Here is an 18,690-nt window from a genome sequence, read left to right as displayed (position 1 = left end):
TCATAGCAACCAGTGATTGGTTTTTATTTTCGACCAAGTGCCGGTTGAACATTGAACACAGATTGTTTGTCTATAATATCTGTAATCTGTCTGTCTAGCTCAATCTGTGTCTATCACCTGCCTGGCCCCTCCTGTACCCCTGCAGTGTTCCCTTTGCTGTGTGTTACTGTTCTGTACAGTTGAGAGAATAAAGGGGAAGTAGTGCCAATGCTTGGCTGAGTGTGGCCCCTAATTAATGAAAGGAATAATAATAAAGAGAGTGCAGGTAATTAAAGGCTGTGATGCTGCTGCCGGTGCATTTTCCATCTCCCAGTGGAACAGATTAGGCGTGTCCCCTCCCAGCCTGGGGATAAATAGCTGAGGCAGGAGGCACCACACTCTCCATTAGCCACAAGCACAGCCAAACAGACAGAGTCCCTCCAGCACCCAAATGTATTCCAACCGCAAGGAGTGCCCCCGCAGGGTCAAGTCCTTTGATTCAGTCAACTCTGGATTGGATGAGAATCAGATCAATAATGAGGTGAGTTTGGGCTCCTCTCACTGTCTGTTTTTAGGGCCACTTGCTGGGTTCTCTGGTTTTACGTTTCCCTTGTGTCTGTCAATAATTTGTCCTGGGGCACAGAAAGACATGGAGCTCCATCTACCTGCCCCTGCCTGAGACATAGGGTAAGGGGGTGCTATACAGAGGGGATAATACATATGCTGATGGGCACACGTTGTAGTTCAGCACTGTCAGGGGGGCCAGGGGCTAACCTCACAGCCCCAGAATAAGTTGATTAGACTTATGACATGACACAACAGGTACAATAATGGCATTTTCCAACCAAACAGGTTTCCCTCCCCAGCAGAAAAATCCCAATTCTGTTACACACAACCACCCCCTTGAACCCCACTAATAATCTGCTCCATAGGGTCATGTGGTTTTATATCATTTCTAAAAGCTTTACAACACCTATCCTACAACTTTACTATACCCAGCACCCATCCATTCTTGTTGATAAAAACCAAGGGTTATGCTGGTTCTCGGAGAGTTGCTTCAAAGGCAAATCTATTTTAACTACAAATTGGAAAGTGGGTCTTGCCCCGGCACCTTTCTCTATTGCTCGGAGAGTGGGGAGAGAGGTTCGACTGGTGCTGTGACAAAGCTACTAAAACTCTCAGCCCATTTAGTGAGAGGAGGATGGAAGCTCTGGGAGAGATACAATATATCAGTGCATAGGAAAGGACCACACTAGTGTTACAGTGATACAAATGTCTTTGTGACTTTAATTGTCCAAATGTTCACTTTATCTCCTACAATTCAAATTTTGGGCTCTTCCATTCTGGAGAAATCCTTGCCCTTTAACTTTCCCATGCTCCCTTGTCTCAGCTGCAGGAAGAATAATGAATTGGTTGCCACATGAATAGTTACTGAGACACCAGGGGCACCAGATACAGCAAAGACCAATCATGCACCACATACAGTTTGTATTGCCTCTACGATAAGATGGAGTCAGCAGGGCAAGACAAAGCCAGTAGGACAAGATGGTGTGAGTAGGACAAGATAGTTACAACAATATAGATGGAGACAAAAGGAAGGCAACTGTAGGGCAAGATGAGTAATTATCCTAAGCTATTAGCCAATTGTAACTTATTTCAGCATTCTACTCAATCACAAGGAGCCCTTCTCCCTGTCCAGTCCAGCTGCACTAGTTGTAAGAGTGGCTTGTTGAATTTCCTTGATCATTGTATAAATTACACAGTACACAATGCCTGCTGCCCACTAGTCCTGGTCTGCCTTGTACAACTGCGCCCATGAAGCTTTCTACTTTCTTTTGTAGTTCAATAAATCAACTTACATCAAGATCGAAGACAATAAAGAATACAGTGAGAATGTGTGCGAGAGAGGGAAGGCCTCAGTCATCTTCTCCCTAAAGAATGAGATTGGGGGGCTGGTCAAAGCACTGAAGCTTTTCCAGGTGAGTAATGTTCTACTCTACTGCTCATATACTGTAGTGTGTTGCCTGTGCGGCGACAGGAGACAAGCTTAAACCAATGGAGAGTCACTCACGCATACATTAACACTTGATTTACATGATAAGTGAATTCTAAGAACTGTGTATTTACTTACACACATGAACAACTAGCAATACTCATTTCCCTAATAACTACTTGTGGCCGGCAGGAGAAACACGTCAATCTCATTCATATTGAGTCCCGAAAGTCAAAGAGAAGAAACTCTGAGTTTGAGATCTTTGTGGATTGTGACAGCAACAGGGAACAACTGAATGAAATCTTCCAGCTGCTCAAGCCTCACGTCAATGTGATATCCATGAGCCCCCCTGAGAACTTCACTGTGCAGGAGGACGGTAAGAAAAGATGGGTTAGGACTAACTCTTCAACAAGAACTTACACTCTCTTCTAACTCTTCAACAAGAACTTACACTCTCTTCTAACGCTTCAATTAGAACTTACACTCTCTTCTAACTCTTCAATTAGAACTTACATTCTCTTCTAACTCAACTTAAAGCTGACTCTCTCTTATTAGAACTTCTCTCTTTTCTAACTCTTCAGCTAGAACTTCCTCTCTTGTCTAATGTTTCAACTAGAAGCTTACTCTCTCTCTCTTCTAACTCTTCAACTAGAAGTTCCCCATGCGCAGCCTGGACCATAGTATGAAGAGACAATACATCACCAAAAAGCTTCCTATCTTATAACTCTTTAGCAGGAAGCTTGCCAAGAATCCAAACCCTAACAAACAGCAGTTGTGTCCTTGATGTAAAGAAATTCTCGGGGTTGTAGGACAATAGAGCCATATTTATATAGAATTTAATCTATTGCAGATTCTATGAGACTGTGGGAGGCAGGTCCGGACTGAAAATTAAAATAGGCCCTGGCATTTCAGTTACACAGAGGCCCAATAAGCCCACCCAGAGGCCCAAACAACCCCCACCAGCCCACTAAATAGTGACTTTCTATGGCACCTTATAGCAGCCCCTCTGGCATTTGCCAGAACCCACAGATTGCCAGTCCGGGCCTGGTGGGAGGTACACCTATTTGATATTATTGGTGAAGAAGTTATTGACACTATGTATATGTACATCTTTATGTGCATGGTGCTGGCTACACAAACACATAAAATACATACGACATACTAAGACATTTAGGGCTATTCCACACGGGGAGATAGCGACGCGTTTGCGGCGACAAAGCGCCGCGCCAGTCGCCGCGACCGGCGCAGGCGACAGTTTTGTATGGGCGCCTATGTAAAAACGCCTGTGCTAACCACACGAGGCGATGCGCTTTTCAACAGTCGCCTGAAAATGCCTCGCCAGGCTTTTTCAGGCGACTGTTGAAAAGCGCATCGCCTCGTGTGGTTAGCACAGGCGTTTTTACATAGGCGCCCATACAAAACTGTCGCCTGCGCCGGTCGCGGCGACTGGCGCGGCGCTTAGTCGCCGCGACCGCAAACGCGTCGCTATCTCCCCGTGTGGACTAGCCCTTACAACCAAAACTGCTAATTTGACTGACCCTCAGGGTAAAACTCATGATGATTTTACTGATGCACTTGGCACGAGGACATTAGACAATACATTAGACCCTCAGGCTGATATAAAGTCCTGGGAGAATAGCGGTTCCACCGTAACTCCCACACCTGACACTTGCGTATGTGTATATTCCTATTGGCATTTGGGGCCAACAGGTTAGACCTACAGTCCAGCCAAGAATTGAGCCAGGTGGTGTAGTGGCAAGACACTGAAAGAGAGAGTGAGGCACTGAGGATTCACAGGGTCAGAAACAAGGCCATGGGGAGGGGGCATCCAGTAGCTCTGGATGTCAAGATACAGGAACATAAAAATGGGTCATATTGAAACCCTCATCCTTCCTCTTCTCCCTCACCCCCCCCCCCATATGCAGATATGGAAAGTGTCCCCTGGTTCCCCAAGAAGATCTCTGACCTGGACAAATGCGCAAACAGAGTTCTAATGTACGGATCAGATCTGGACGCCGACCACCCTGTAAGTATCTGAAGCTGTTTCTCTAGAGCTCACATAGAGAGTCTGACCAGAGAGTGAGATAGTGAGCTGTTAGTACATGAGCAGGGAAAAGCCACCATCACTAATGGCAAAGCTGTGCTTATTGGGCAAGGAGCAAATACCCTGCACGGGACCTGTATTACAACAGCACCCAGCATTCTGTACCACATTAGCATCTCCCAGGAGCTGTTCCCTCCCCCTATCCTGTCTAAGGGAAACAATATGGCAGCCCCCGGGCATATTTATTTATACAAATAAACAGAGAAGGAATGTTCTGGACACACAAATAGCTATGCTTCTTATGTTAATGTAAAACCTGTAATGGGGGATATGTGCTTTACTAGAAAGCAAACAGATGAGGATATAATGTTATGCAGATTGAGAGTGATGAACTTGTACCCCCAGTACTGTTTATTTATTAGAAATATATGTAAAACAAATGACTACAAACAGGTATTAATGGGGTCCCTTGAGGGATGGAATACATCATTCCTAATTCTTCTTTTGTTTTTCAGGGTTTCAAGGACAATGTGTACCGTAAGAGACGCAAGTATTTTGCCGACGTTGCAATGTCCTACAAATAGTAAGTGTGAGCAAGATAATGTTCCCTACTACTAATTGCTATACAATATATATATATATATATATATATATATATATATATATATATATATATATATGTGTGACAACCCTTCAGCGGGGGGCTGCCGGGAGTTGTCCTGTGCCAGAGAAGTGTTATGGATAGAGCAAAAGAATGATACCATGACACCATTTCCACCGCTCTCCCTCATAACAGGGAAATATGAAATAGATTTTCCTTACTCAATAGATTTTCCTTACTCATTGATTTCTTAATCATGTCTCTGGCCCTTGGTCAACGAAAGGGCCACAATACTATTCCTGCATCTTGTTACATAGCAAAGAGTTCAGCTCCATAGTAAAATATGGGAAGGAAAAAAAGGAAAAAAGGCAGTTTGACAATATGTCGCTGGGAAAAAATGGCAAACATAAAAAACATAACATCCAGGAAAACAGGAATACTGTATGTCTATGTGCAGCTGCTGTTCAGTATCAAATAGAATAACACAACTCCTCCATCTTCTTTCCCCACAGTGGGGATCCAATACCCCACATTGAGTTTACAGAAGAGGAGATACAGACCTGGGGGACAGTTTTCCGGGAGCTCAATAAGCTGTACCCAACACACGCCTGCCGAGAGTACCTAAAGAACCTGCCACTCTTGTCCAAACACTGCGGGTACAGAGAAGATAATATCCCCCAACTGGAAGATGTGTCTCGATTTCTCCGAGGTGAGGCACAAAAGGCCATGTTGCCAAAGCAGGGTTAAGTTAGGAGAGGTCTGCTATAATTACCTCTATCTTGTCCTGATTTTACTATTGACCCTCACATCCATGGGGAGTCTAAGTTGGCAGTACTATATGGCAAGAAACTGTTCTATATGCTGCAGTGGCTTTAAAAACCAACATTTCTCCTTTATGTTTTGTTCATGCAGAGCGCACAGGATTCACCATTCGTCCCGTCGCTGGATATTTGTCTCCCAGAGATTTCCTTGCAGGACTGGCCTTCCGGGTTTTTCACTGCACCCAATATGTGAGGCACGACTCCGACCCACTTTATACCCCTGAGCCGTAAGTGCAGGGACAGCTGCTCCTATGGTGCCAGGCTATATGACACGGCCCAGAGAAGATATTTATTATTCTCTTTCATTCCAGGGACACCTGCCATGAACTTCTGGGACATGTTCCTCTTCTTGCCGAACCCAGTTTTGCCCAGTTCTCCCAAGAAATTGGCTTGGCCTCCTTGGGGGCATCCGATGAAGCTGTACAAAAACTGGCTACCGTAAGTAGTTCAATGCCCAACAAGTTTATGAGTAACTATTTAGTCTGGATCCAGTTACTGAGGACAGATCCATTGCAGCAGTAATGAAGGTAATTAAGAGTAAATCCTGCAGAATTCTAGACCAGCTATCACCTAAACTGTGAGACCAGACCTTCATGGGCAGTAAACCCAATAGTTCAGTTGAGTGAAGGCTGCATGACAAAAACATAACCAAACACCCCCAGGATGAGGCTTCTTAAACAAGAGAAGTTAACAGGGCAGTCTGATGTTCCCCAGTTAGTGGCAGCAGCTAGAGGCGACCAACTGTCTGTTGTGTGAGAGTAGGGTTAGTGAGGAACTAGAAGACTGGTGCTGGGGTTGATTTTCCTGTGTCCCATTGTGTCTTGCAGTGCTACTTCTTCACAGTTGAGTTTGGATTGTGCAAACAAGAAGGAAAACTGAAGGTATATGGGGCCGGACTGCTTTCTTCTATCAGTGAGCTGAAGGTAAATATTGGCACCGGAGGGTATCTGTGTGTACAATCACACACCTAGAGCACTGCATAACCTTCATCCCGAACAGACACTGCCAAAACTACTGCTCCAATTACATAACTGTGCAAAAGACACAAGTAGGGTAACCCTTCCCTGGCCGTACCTGGTCCCCAGTTATGATGTTAAACCCCCTGCAAACACTTAGGGGCCGATTCATCAATAGTCGAATATCGAGGGTTAATTAACCCTCGATATTCGACTGGGAACTAAAATCGTTCGACTTCGAATATCGAAGTCGAACGATTTTGCGCAAATCCTGCGATCGTACGATCGAAGGATTTTTCGTTCGATCGAACGATTAAATCCTTCGAATCGAACGATTTTAATCCAACGATCGAAGGAAAATCCTTCGATCAAAAAATCACAGGCAAGCCTATGGGGACCTTCCCCATAGGCTAACATTGACTTCGGTAGGTTTTATCTACCGAAGTAGGTGGTCGAAGTATTTTTTAAAGAGACAGTACTTCGATTATCGAATGGTCGAATAGTCGAACGATTTTTACTTCGAATCGTTCGAATTCGAACGAATTTAACCAATTCGATGGTCGAAGTACCCAAAAAATACTTCGAAATTCGAAGTTTTTTACATTCGAATTCTTCACTCGAATTTTGTAAATCTGCCCCATAGTTTATTCTTAGAGCTGGCCAAACACGCAAAGATTAGATTGGACGAATCAACGTACGATCGGACTTCCCCATCTCCCGACCTGCCACTAACCATTTCGATCAAATAAAGTACAAAAGAACAGATCAGCCTATGTTCTGCCCCTGACAGCAATCGTACGAAAGTTATGTCCGAAAAAGCTGGTGACAGAAAATCTTACGATCGGCAATACATGTAAAGATATTACCCACAGCCAACAGAAATCTTTTAACCTGTCAGATCGACCAAACGACCGATCTCCGCCGGATGAAAAATGTCAGGACTCTCCACACACGGTCCGAAAATGATACGAATCCTCGATTTGTACGATCAGATCTTTGCATCTATGGCCAGCTTTAGGCACTCTAGCATGTGTACAATGCAAGGAGACAGCATGCTTGCTCTTAAACCCAAAAGGCTCTGTCAGCCTATGAACATAAACCCCATTCTGCTAAATCACCTGCACCTCAGCCAAAGTCCCCACAATTTTTGACTGGGTGACACATTTCTTCTCTATACAAAAGATCTGGAAATGTGCAAGAACACAACATAAGCATTCAGGGTATGGAGGAAACACAGGATTCATTCTGGGTACTCAGGTTAATAACAAGACCTTCCTGGGGCAACTCCATAACTGCCACTAAAGACTCTCTCCGATTGTCTCCTTTCCCCTGTATGGTGGCACCTTGAACATATGCTGAAGATACCTGCCTTTTCTTCCCTTACAGCACTCTCTCTCTGGAAATGCCAAAGTGAAGCCTTTTGACCCCATGGTAACCTGCAACCAGGAGTGTATCATCACTTCATTCCAGGAGCTTTACTTTGTCTCGGAGAGTTTTGAAGAAGCCAAAGAGAAGATGAGGTACTCCCCTTTGACTCTGCTTTATCTGTGCTTTACTGTAATGTTGTTGTTGCCCAGGGGTCGTGTCCACACTTTTTGATTGTGAAATCACATGGCATGAAGGGGTGGAGCTAATACCTGTACTCAGGGTGATTTAAGGTGGTCATACACAAGCCAATTTAATGCAGATTCGGGCCCAATCTATCACTTATCTGTGCGTGTATGGGGACCTCCAACAAACCCGTCTGACTGATATCTGGCCGAAAATCAGCCAGACGTAGACTGCAATATAGGTTGTGATGCAGTGGCCATAGACGTAACAATTATGGTCTTTGCTGGAAAAGATCTTTCCAGGAAAGATAGTTAATTTCAATACACATGTAGAGCTGAATATTCAGATATACAGGTAAATAGAATTCTACCTGTATCTGATGCTTCAGCACTAACAATGGCCGATGTTCAAAGGCACCTGATCAAAATTTTGACTGACAAGCCAACTGATATCCAAGTCTTCAGCCAGCATACACATATCGATTATCGTACAAAAATTTGTTTCATATGATATCATCAGTGCATGTATGGCCACCTTAAGTTTGATTTTCTGATCGGATCAGGGAGAGCATCAGCTAGTTCATGCTGTCCTCACTCTGATGGCTTGTATCAGTTTGATCGTTGTCAGATTAAGGCCAGATATTGTCCACCTTAGACTGCACTAGCATGGATTACTTTCTATCTAAGCAACGGCAGTTAGAGATGGAGATGCCAAGACAGTGACTTATCTAACAGCCCTCATCCATAGCAGGCAGAAGCGCATGCTGAGACTAGTGCAGCCTTTCCATTTCAAACCACTGACCTCTTACTTTTTACTTTCATCCCCAGAGAATTTGCTAAAACCATTCAACGCCCCTTTGGGCTGAAGTACAATCCCTTTACCCAGAGCGTGGATATCCTAAAGGATACAAAGAGCATCGCCATGGTGGTCAGAGAGTTGCGTCATGAACTGGACATTGTCAACGATGCACTTAACAAGATGAACAAGCAGCTTGGGGTTTAAGGGGGAGCTTTAAAACTGGTGGAGAGGAAACAATGCGGCTTCAATATGTCAGTGTAAAGCCACATTTGATAATCTCTGCAAATAATCACAGGGCCCAGGATGCTTGGTAGCACTGGATCATTCCATAGAGTTGCAGAGCTTTATTTTTGTAACAGGGAAATATATATTATATATAGTACAGCCCATTAGGGGAAAATTCTATTTATTTTGTTCAGTAAAGCATGTCTTGATGATTCTTAAAAGCTTTTGGCTCCTCCCATACAGAAATATTAGGTTTACTTTTCCTTTCACTCACCAAATAAGCTAAGGCCAGTCATACACTCCATGCCACAGGGGAGTCCATTAAACTGGAACTACATGGATGGAGCCTGTCCCGTTTGGTTCTGTGTTTTTAATTTGCTAGCTAGGTAACTAGCCCCAGCCCCCCCCCCCCCGTAAATATAGTTAGAAAAGAGAAAGTGACCTGGAATAGACAGAGCTTAGGGCTCTGCTCTGACCTCCTTTCCAGGTTATCCCAGCCCAGGTGTTAATCGGATTCCCAGTACTAACATAAATGGATTACAGAGGAATATGGGTGCCACGTGTGGGGCCACTTTGTTATTGTCACTCAGAACAAGCAGATGCACTCGCCCTAATAATCTTCAGCACAATCTTGATTGGACAAAGAGAAACATAATTGTGCCCCTAAAGCCTCTGCATTCAGTAGTAGCTTCATAGCACCAACTTTAGTGCCTGAAAGAGAAGGAAAGATTGTGGCCTTGTGCGATTTATGCCACTTCTTCCACATTCAAGTTTCTTTTTTAAAGGGACATTAAAAAAGCATCCCCCCCCCCCGTAAATATAGTTAGAAAAGAGAAAGTGACCTGGAATAGACAGAGCTTAGGGCTCTGCTCTGATCTCCTTTCTGGGTTATCCCAGCCCAGGTGTTAATCGGATTCCCAGTACTAACATAAATGGATTACAGAGGAATATGGGTGCCACGTGTGGGGCTATTACCTCAGCCACTTTGTTATTGTCACTCAGCGCAAGCAGATGCACTCGCCCTAATAATCTTCAGTACAATCCTGATTGGACAAAGAGAAACATAATTGTGCCCCTAAAGCCTCTGCATTCAGTAGTAGCTTCATAGCACCAACTTTAGTGCCTGAAAGAGAAGGAAAGATTGTGGCCTTGTGCGACTTATGCCACTTCTTCCACATTCACGTTTCTTTTTTAAAGGGACATTAAACTGATACAGGATGCTGCCAAATAATGTAACCCAAGCCCAACTTGTCTAAAGTAAGGCCATTTCCAAGGCAACTGCTGGGCAAATCCAAGAAAGAAAGCACTCTGCCACTTCCTAGATATTGAAGTCACTGGAGCATGTGACTTCATCCACTGTATGGCAGCTCCCACTCAGTAAAGGATAATGCTAATCCTTGTTGCCCCATCAGTGGATCAGTTCGCCTCCATATTATAAGAAACCTGATACTGAAGTCTTTGCCACACTCTGTGCCTGTATTGTGTTGGTTGCTGTTTGTTGTTGTGTGTGACCTTTTGTCGCTTTGTCTGTACTCACAATAAACGCTAATTTATAAATAAGGCCATTTGCTGTCTTTCCTGGATGTAAGTCAGCCTCTGTCCAGTGAGATGTGCCACATCCAACATGTCCAATTAATTCCACGTTGCAAGTTTGGTGCAACTAGTCAAACTACAACCAAACGGTTTCAGCAGAATTCATTACATGTAAGCTGGGCTGACCATCCCAACTGATATATATGTACCATGCATACGGGTCAGTTTGTCAGTAGGGCAGGTTTCAAAATGCCATCTGCTGATGCCCCGTGTCTGCCAGTGTATGGTTCACCAACAGGATCTCTTGACTTCTACTGATCCTATGGTTAATGAATGTAACAAAATAGCTAAGTCATCAGGGCTTACCCTGGGGACGCTTGGGCTGAACGTAGTGACACTATGGTGCAAATGAAACACAAATTAAAATGCATGAATTCAGTGGAGTGTGGCTGCTGTGCCTATACAGTACCAACCGTGCACAGTACAATACCCCAGGCACAGTTATAAAACCTGCTGTTAGAAACATTATTAACAACCAACAAAGTGGTGATGCAAGAATAAGGATCAAAACATTTACCTCCATTTTTTTTACTTTTTAAATTAAAAAAGGTAAAGTTGTATTGTGGAACATAGTGGTCAGGTTTTAGACAGAAAAAACAGATATTCTAAACACGCAGGCGGTCCATGCTGGTGTGGGTCCTCCGGCTGGGTTATAGGTTCAGGTAGTGCGAGTGGTGGGGGTCAGAACACTTGATAGCGGGTCAGCAGGTCTGGGTCTGCCTAACTGGACCCGTACAGGAATCTGGTATTGGGGTTTTAGAGGCCAAACCCTTGTGCTGCTTGATGCCGTATACCTGCACAAGTTTGGCACCACAGGCAGAACCCTACAGTGATTTCCTGAACCAAATTACTTGTTTGGTGCCAGAGCCCAAACCCTAGAGCTGTTTCATGAGTCAAAAGATTTGTTTGGTACCACAAGCCAAACCCTCAAGCTATTTTCTGAACCTAATGAAGTGTTTAGTACCACAGGCCGAACGCTAGAGCTGGTTCCCGAGTCAAATGATTTGTTTGATAACAGATGCCGAACCCTTGAGCTGTTTTCTGTGCCAAATAATAGGTTTGGAACCAGAGGCCGAACCCTAGAGCTGTTCCCTGGGTGAAATGATGTGTTTGGTACCACAGGCCAAACCCTAGAGCTGTTTCGTGGTGGAGACATAAGTATGGTTCAGCCCCAAGCGCCAGATATCCCTCACAAAGTCACAGATGATAGGATCTGCCAGCACACCAATATCTTTTTGCCTAAGAACTAAACTGAAGTTGCCACTCTCTCATTAACAGTGCATTTCATTCTCAGGACAATAGGTTCCAATGACTTAATCCAGATTTAAACACACTCTAGGGAAGATTCATCAGTGTGAAATTAGAGCTCAACACATAAAAATTTACTAACTCACATAAAAGCATATTTATCAAATGCTAAACTCTAACATTCACCCATGGATAAACACTCTTCTAAAAATCCCATAGGAATGAATAGAGAGTGAATTTTTCTGTGGTGAGCCCCAAAGTGTTGAGTGAACAAAGCACCTGATTTCATGCTGTGAATTAGTGCAAAAAAGGACCTGCCCAAGGCAGAGAGGAATCACTTCCATACTGTAAATATGAGAAACTATGCAGTGCTGCCATCTACAGGATGATCATATTAGTATCTGTCCAGCTAACAGAACTAATATTTTTTTGACATAATTCTAATGATATAACTAGTGGTGAATGGGTCACCCAGGAGGCAATTCAAAAGAGACCATAACATGTAAAGGTCCGCGACCAGATGGTATTCATCATTTGATCATATTCATTATTTCATCATTTTTTGTACTATTTCAAAAATTTGGGCTCCTGGATTCTACTGACTGACTGATTCTTGGTGTTCCGGAGTGGTGTCTGCCCGCCACTCGTGTTCTTATTTTATCCCTCATCGCAATCGCAGGAAAGTTATGTCCTGGAAACAGTAATGACATATGTACACTTTCAACCTGGAAATGAAGTTCTTGCTTAAACAGATACTACGTGTTTATGTGAACAAATACGCTCCGAGCGATTGCATACATCAGGGGTATCCAAAAGGTAGATTGGGATCTAAAAGGAGTTCAGTCAATATGTATTTTTAAATGTCATATCTTCATTACATATTTAAAACCTTCATATTGTACGAATGTTCAAAGCCCAAATGGCCAAAAGTACTTCCTCTGTGGGTGTGTGCATTTTGTTTATACGTCAGAGTAGAGTCCTGCAGCAGGTCGGGTACCCGTGGGTTACCCGCAAAAGCCTGCGTACCCTGCGAGTTGCAGGTTGAAGTTTTGGGAGCAGGTATAGACGCAGGTCGACGGTTCTCTGGGTTTGCAAAACTTCTCGATAGTGAGTTTTACTCACTTTTTTCTGAGCACTTCCTGTTTTTTCTGATCACGCCTACTTCTAATGATCTAACTTACGATTTGCAATGACAGCACTTCCTGTTTCTTGATGGTCAGCGGGTCGCGGATCCGGTTGGTTGGTCGCGGACAAGGTACTCGTGAGCCGGGTAGCGGGTAAGTATGCGGGTCGTGGGTCAGGGTTCGGGTTTAACAAATCGGTTCCGCACAGGACTCTGCGTCAGAGGTCATGGATATCGTCAGATAACACTCAAAGTTATTATCGGTATTCAACAGAAATTCTCTCACCTATCCCATTAACTAAACTACAAATCTCCATTGTACAAAAACTTCAAGGATGATTGTTGTGAGCCCACACACGGTCCAAAAATCATACGAAACAAAGTTTTGATTGTATCTGTGTGTCTATGGCCAATTTTAGTGTGACACTGGGGGTAGCTTTTAGAAGGGGTAATAATGCTAACGTTTTTGAATACATTACAATTTACAGTACTATGGGGCATGATTTTATGTGCAAAACTAAAACCTGAGTGTACAGGTAGGACTGTCTAGGTATGTATATAAATATATATATAGAGGTGTGTGTGTGTGTATGACTGAAAGATACTGAAAAACTTTGGTCTTTTCTCAAAAGAATAACTGTGCCTGAGGGGTATATCAATTTTTATGACACAGTTACCATATCTGGTGACTAGTGATGGGCGAATCTGACCAGTTATGCTTCACCCCAAAATTTGCTGAAATGCACTGAAGTCTTTGGGCGACAAAACATTTTTGACGTGCAACAATTTTTTTTACCCATTACAGTGAATTGGAGTTATTTTCATGGTGAAGAATTTCCCTCATCATCATACCTCCCAACTGTCCCATTTTTCGTTGGATAGTCCTGATTTTGACAGTTCAACCCGCAGTCCCGGATTGTTACAGAAATGTCCCGACTTTCACTTAGATACTTTTGTAACAATTTAAGATAATCAAAGAAACAATTGTAACAATTTAAAGGGGTGGTTCACCTTTCAGTTAACTTTTAGTGTGTTATAGAATGGCCATTTCTAAGCAACTTTTCAATTGGTTGTAATTGTTTATTTTGTATAGTTTTTTTAATTATTTGCCTTTTCTTCTGACTCTTTCCAGCTTTCAAATGGGGGTCACTGACCTAAAAAAACCAAATGCTCGGTAAGGCTACATTGCTACTTTTTATTACTCATCTTTCTATTCAGGTCTCTCCTATTCATTTTCCAGTCTCTTATTGAAACCAATGTATGGTTGCTAAGGTCATTTGGACCCTAGCAATCACAGTGTTGAAATTGCAAACTGGAGAGCTGCTGAATAAATAAGCTAAATAAGTCAAAAACCACAAATAAAAAATTAAAAGCAATTACAAATTGTCTCAGAATATCACTCTCTTCATCATACTAACAGAGATGAACAACCCCTTTAAGATAAGCAGGTCTCTTGTGGAAACTGTGACTTGCAGCTTAAAGGGCAATTCACCTTTATTAGCAAAACTGTAATAACACACAAAAACCACAGAAATGTGTTGATACTTTCATAACCTGCAAAATTTTGTAAAATGAACATGGTAATTAGGGGGTGTGACCACAGAAATGGGCGTGGTCTGCAAGTAGGGCTGCCATCCGACCGGTATTTTACGGGCCTAGCCGATAAAACACCTGCCAAGGCTGGTATTACAAATTTACTGGCAATGTAGTTGCCGGTAATTTATAATACCCTTAAAAAAAGCCCTTGGCCTGCCCCCAATTCGCTCAGAACTTACCTTTTTTTCAGCCTTCTGGGCATCGAGTGTGTTGCTCCCCCCCTTTTGCATCACAGTGCGTAGCTCGGCCCCCTTTGCATCACGGACAGCCCCTTTTGCATTACAGACCGCTCCCTTTTGTTCCCGCGCCCCACCGGTAACATTTTTCAGAAAAGGTGGCAACCCTATACGCAAGGCAAATCTTTTTGTCTATCTTTCTACTTCCAAAATGTTGGGAGGTATGAGGTGTGTAATTAAAGAGGAAGCAGACCCTGCAACTGCAGTGGGGTCCAGGAGGTATAGGAGCCCCATGAGGCCCTAATTCATACACAGTTTCAATAAATATTGGTAAAAACAAGTCATCCTCTAAACATTTGGGGGGCCTCAAAAATAATTTGCTGTGGGGCCCAGTAATATCTTGTTACATCACTGGAGGTCTGTGTCACTGGAGGTCTGTATAACTGGAGGTATCATTGGAGGTCTGTAATACTGGAGGTATCACTGGAGGTCTGTATCACTGGAGGTCTGTATCACTGGAGGTATCACTGGAGGTCTGTGTCACTGGAGGTATCACTGGAGGTCTGTGTCACTGGAGGTCTGTATCACTGGAGGTCTGTATCATTGGAGGTATCACTGGAGGTCTGTATCATTGGAGGTATCACTGGAGGTCTGTATCACTGGAGGTATCACTGGAGGTCTGTGTCACTGGAGGTCTGTATAACTGGAGGTCTGTATCACTGGAGGTATCACTGGAGGTCTGTGTCACTGGAGGTATCACTGGAGGTCTGTGTAACTGGAGGTATCACTGAAGGTCTGTATCACTGGAGGTATCACTGGAGGTCTGTATCACTGGAGGTATCACTGGAGGTCTGTGTCACTGGAGGTATCACTAGAGGTCTGTATAACTGGAGGTCTGTGTCACTGGAGGTCTGTATCACTGGAGGTATCACTGGAGGTCTGTGTCACTGGAGGTATCACTGGAGGTCTGTGTCACTGGAGGTCTGTATCACTGGAGGTCTGTGTAACTGGAGGTATCACTGAAGGTCTGTATGACTGGAGGTATCACTGGAGGTCTGTATCACTGGAGGTCTGTATCACTGGAGGTCTGTATCATTGTAGGTATCACTGGAGGTCTGTATCACTGGAGGTATCACTGGAGGTCTGTGTCACTGGAGGTATCACTGGAGGTCTGTATAACTGGAGGTCTGTATCATTGGAGGTATCACTGGAGGTCTGTATCACTGGAGGTCTGTGTCACTGGAGGTCTGTATCACTGGGGGTCTGTGCCACTGGAGGTATCACTGGAGGTCTGTGTCACTGGAGGTATCACTGGAGGTCTGTGCCACTGGAGGTCTGTATCACTGGAGGTCTGTGTCACTGGAGGTCTGTGTCACTGGAGGTCTGTATCACTGGAGGTCTGTATCACTGGAGGTCTGTATCATTGGAGGTATCACTGGAGGTCTGTATCACTGGAGGTCTGTGTCACTGGAGGTATCACTGGAGGTCTGTATCACTGGGGGTCTGTATCACTGGGGGTCGGTATCACTGGGGGTCTGTATCACTGGAGGTCGGTATCACTGGAGGTCTGTATCACTGGAGGTCTGTATCACTGGAGGTCTGTGCCACTGGAGGTCTGTGTCACTGGAGGTCTGTGTCACTGGAGGTCTGTATCACTGGGGGTCTGTATCACTGGAGGTCTGTATCACTGGAGGTCTGTATCACTGGAGGTCTGTGCCACTGGAGGTCTGTGTCACTGGGGGTCTGTGTCACTGGGGGTCTGTATCACTGCAGGTCTGTATCACTGGAGGTCTGTATCACTGGAGGTATGACTGGAGGTCTGTATCACTGCTGTGACTTACCTGAGCAGAGAGTAGGCCCAGGATTCGGCAGAAGGGGCGGGAAACAGGCAGTGAGGGGAGAGAATATGAGGCAGTCTCATCACCACAGGCCACTAGGCACAACTAGTGATAACATTTGAGCAAAGAGGATTTCTTTATGCAAATAAAAATGACAAGTTGCCCCATTGGGCACACAATGAGAGTTGTACACCCCAACATACAGTGTAATTACACACCTCATCAATCCCTCCATATTCCCAGGTGCCCACTAAACACTGTGTAAGGATCACCTCACAGTCAAAAGTTCTAGTCCCCGCTACACCGGCGGTATGAGATCTCATTGGTTCCTGCTAGGCACGTGACTGGCAACGTGACTGTTCCCGCGCTCCACAGGCTAAACAAGTTTAGTCCGAAACGAGGCAAGGACGGGTAGGGGCAGTGAGAGGCGTGGAACGCATGTGCGTTTCAGCAGCGGCATAGAAGCTGGCAGTGGTTCTGTCTATGGGTCTAGAGACTGGAGGACGGCAACGCCTTTTCGCTTGGGTACGCACTTGCCACTCTGTAATGTTTCACATTGAGGCCCTAGCCCTGAGACTCCTGTGGTAACTGTCACACACACACACTGCAGGCCTGATACTGCTGCTGGTCACCACAGAGTCCGCCGAGCGTCCTTAATTCCACCCGTGTGTAAATCAGCCGACAGTTACTGTGGTAAAACAGACCTACCTCACAGGCGCGTCATGGTAACTGTTACCATGGTAATAGCAGTGCTCTAAGGGGTTGTGGTGCCCCTGTCAGACCTTGCTCCTGGGGTTACCATGGAAACTACTGGGCCAGGTTTTGGGGGGTTTCTATATGATCTGCACTGTGAGGAGACCAGGCCCAGTTCTTGGAGGTGCAGAGCAGTTTGGGTACAATTTCCATAGTAATGGAGCTGTTCTCTAGATAATTCCATTGCTGTCACCATGGTTACTGGTTTCTGGTGGCTACTTGTGTTACCATGGGAACTGGAGGATGCAGAGGGTTTGTAATGGAGTGAGCAGCATAGTAAGTGATTGTAGCTCCAACTACTAGTGTTGCCAAGGGAACCGATCTGTTGCACGGATGTGTCATGCGACTGGGGTTACCATAGTAACCATTCATTCTGCAGGTTCAGTATTGGTGACGCTGCAGTAAAGCAGAAGTGCATAAGGATCCTTTTCTGTTAATTAGGCCTCTCCGTGGGATGTGCGAGTAAGGCCCATATATCATTCTGTATCTTTCCATTGTAAAGCTGTATAAATAAATCCTGACAATACAATAGTCCCTACACTGTGCTGCAGTTTGATGCATCTCCTGGTGTTGCAATGCAAACTGCACTCTAATTGTTGCTATGGTAACTAGCCTGTGCTGTACATGGTGTCACAGGGGTAACTGCATTGTGCCACTTTCTGACTCTTAGGGCTAGTCCACACGAGGAGATTCAGGGAGATTTTGTCGCCTGGCGACCAATCGCCTCGTCTTTTGAGCGACTATCTCCTCAGTGAGGCAACTTCGGGCAACTGTAGAAAACGCATTAGCGCAGGCGACTTTTCATTGTAGCCTAAGGGGGAAAACGCTGAGGCAGTTCAGGGAAATAGTCGCTCAAAAAACGAGGCGATTAGTCGCTAGGGGACAAAATCTCCCGAATCTCCGTGTGTGGCCTTACCCTAAGGTAAGGCCTGACCTCCTATTTTAGATATGAATGGTGTTGCCAGACTGATCCAGCTCTATGCACAACTACACAGCACAGAAGTCACATTCTAAGTCTTTATAGTGTAGTGATATGGGAACACGGGTGGAGCTAATTGGAGGGTCTGACTCTCTGTATAAATATGCAGGGGGGCCACACAGCAATCATTAGATGGCATTTTATGATTTGCCGATTAGGAAACGAATGGAAGTAGTTCCCCTAGTATTTATTGCTGTGTTTATAGAGAGATGGTATTATACCCAGGTACAGTTCTGCCCCTTATGCCACCTCTCTCCTCTCTATAGCACAGCCTATAGGCTCAGACACAGGTAACCACGGGCCCTCAGGAGCCCAGGCACAATGTAAAAACATTAGACAGAAGAGACTTCACATGTGTCCAGTACTCACAGGATACAACATATAGTAGCAACTCATAGGTCTGTCCTGAGAGCAGC

At 44.6% G+C, this 18,690-nt stretch overlaps 2 protein-coding genes across 4 annotated transcripts in view; both read left to right on the top strand.

The window, feature by feature from the left end:
• Positions 1–427: 427 nt before the first annotated feature.
• On the top strand, positions 428–9,141 carry tph1.L (tryptophan hydroxylase 1 L homeolog). The gene is given in 11 exon segments (NM_001087454.1): positions 428–520; positions 1,821–1,958; positions 2,165–2,348; positions 3,898–3,998; positions 4,532–4,599; positions 5,130–5,326; positions 5,530–5,665; positions 5,750–5,876; positions 6,266–6,361; positions 7,781–7,914; positions 8,773–9,141. Coding segments are annotated over 11 exon segments (1,446 nt in total). The 5' UTR covers positions 428–430; the 3' UTR covers positions 8,948–9,141.
• A 7,778-nt stretch (positions 9,142–16,919) lies between these two features.
• sergef.L (secretion regulating guanine nucleotide exchange factor L homeolog) overlaps positions 16,920–18,690 on the top strand; it is a 56,773-nt gene continuing 55,002 nt past the window's right edge. For 2 of the 3 annotated variants that reach the window (XM_041589387.1, XM_041589386.1), the window contains exon 1: positions 16,920–17,067. In XM_041589387.1, the coding sequence (XP_041445321.1) occupies positions 17,026–17,067 (42 nt within the window). In that variant the 5' untranslated portion in view covers positions 16,920–17,025. 3 annotated transcript variants of the gene reach the window in all.

This window comes from Xenopus laevis, chromosome 4L (assembly GCF_017654675.1).
Source record: "Xenopus laevis strain J_2021 chromosome 4L, Xenopus_laevis_v10.1, whole genome shotgun sequence".
Taxonomy (NCBI): Eukaryota; Metazoa; Chordata; class Amphibia; order Anura; family Pipidae; genus Xenopus; species Xenopus laevis.
This window is presented reverse-complemented; position numbering and strand designations above follow the sequence as displayed.